General features: G+C 35.8%; 1 protein-coding gene across 1 annotated transcript in view; it reads right to left on the bottom strand.

Annotated features, from left to right (window-relative positions):
• Positions 1-147: 147 nt before the first annotated feature.
• The window catches only part of LOC109378283 (macrophage metalloelastase-like), a 43,655-nt gene continuing 42,345 nt past the window's right edge, over positions 148-1,457 (bottom strand). Inside the window, exons 6-7 of the mRNA XM_019634720.1 lie at positions 738-871; positions 148-311 (exon numbers count right to left, since the gene is read on the bottom strand). Coding sequence (XP_019490265.1) covers positions 148-311; positions 738-871 — 298 coding nt within the window. The remainder of the gene's footprint in view (positions 312-737; positions 872-1,457) is intronic.

Here is a 1,457-nt window from a genome sequence, read left to right as displayed (position 1 = left end):
TAAAGTAAGCACTTCCTCCACAGTTGTCCGAAGCCCTATCCTTCCTACTGAGAAGGAAGCAGAACTACGAGTAAGGCAGGGAATTTCCTTAGAGAAAGAAAATAATTTTGCTAAGTAGGCTCCATACAAAGTCATTCCAGTCACATCTTACCTCCAGTATTTGTCCTCCACAAAGAAGTATGTTTTCTTCTTTTCCTTATCATAAAGGGCTGCATCTATTTTCCTTACTGCTAGAGGAAACCCTAGGGATTGGATGTCTCTAGGGTAACCTGCTTGTACCTCATTTCCTCTGATGGCCCAGAACTGGTTTCCTGTTAAAAAAAAAATAATTCAGAGTCACAGTGAATTTGTAACAGTTAATTAAGCATTTGGGATTTAGAAATACTTTTCAGCACCATTGATTTTATAGTAAAAAGGAAACCAGAATTTGAGATGGAGTCACCAGCTCAAACGGGGTGTTTAACAAAAATTTGCCCCTTGAGTGAATGAACACCGATCAAATGAGGGAATATACAATTCTGGGCAATTTATATTTCTGTGTTCACTTTACCATCTGGAAAATATAAATAAAACAATACCAGTTTGTTATTTCTTCATTACCTTAGAGTAACAAATTAGACAAAATTTGTCACAATAGAGAAAATTTAAGTCCTGTTTAAATTATGGAGCAGGCTTTATTTCAACCCTGTGAGAAGACTTATTTCAACAAGTTAAAGAAATTATTATGTAATAATTACGTTTAAAAATGAAAACGATATCCCTGCTAGTAACTTCATATGCAGCATCTATTCCTGAAGGAAGAGACGGCCAAAACGAAGACATCAAATAAAATCCAGGTTCAAGAGTCCTTAGGGATTTGCGCCAAAAATGACTGAAATATATGTAAAAAGAAATAAAAATTGAAAATCAGTCTTTCATTTTTAGCATATTTTCCTTATTGCCCTGCCTTACCCATCTTCCCCCATCCCCTTAGCCTCTAGGCTCGGTGACAGACAGAAATTAGGTATATTGCTACTGGGAAAATATTTTTCCTTTTTCTTCAGAAGACTGCACCAGACCTCCTGCCATGGGTTTCCAGAGTAATGACTTCTATGAAATGAAAGTTATCCTACAATGCAAGTTAATTAGCAGAGGATAAGCTTTAAATGCCTATGATTCATGCAAACAGTGTTGATGTTATACTATCTTTTACATTTTCGAAAAGATAAACAGGTATGTGTGTATGTATATGGACTATGTAAGCATATTTTTATATGTGCATGGGACAGTTCTGGAAGGATATACAAGGGTACTTGATTGTGGATGAATATGGGGAGAACTGGGGAACTAAGGGTCAGTGATGTGAGGGAGACTTGCTTTTAACTTTCTCCCCATCTGTGCAGTTTAAATGTTTTATCATGTACATAATTATCCAGCAGTGAGTAAATAAATTTATTAAATGTAATGCTATTCTGGTG

The sequence above is a fragment of the Hipposideros armiger genome, unplaced genomic scaffold (assembly GCF_001890085.2).
Source record: "Hipposideros armiger isolate ML-2016 unplaced genomic scaffold, ASM189008v1 scaffold_1850, whole genome shotgun sequence".
Lineage (NCBI taxonomy): Eukaryota > Metazoa > Chordata > Mammalia > Chiroptera > Hipposideridae > Hipposideros > Hipposideros armiger.
Note: the sequence above shows the minus strand (reverse complement) of the source record. Positions and strands in the feature narration are given on the sequence as shown.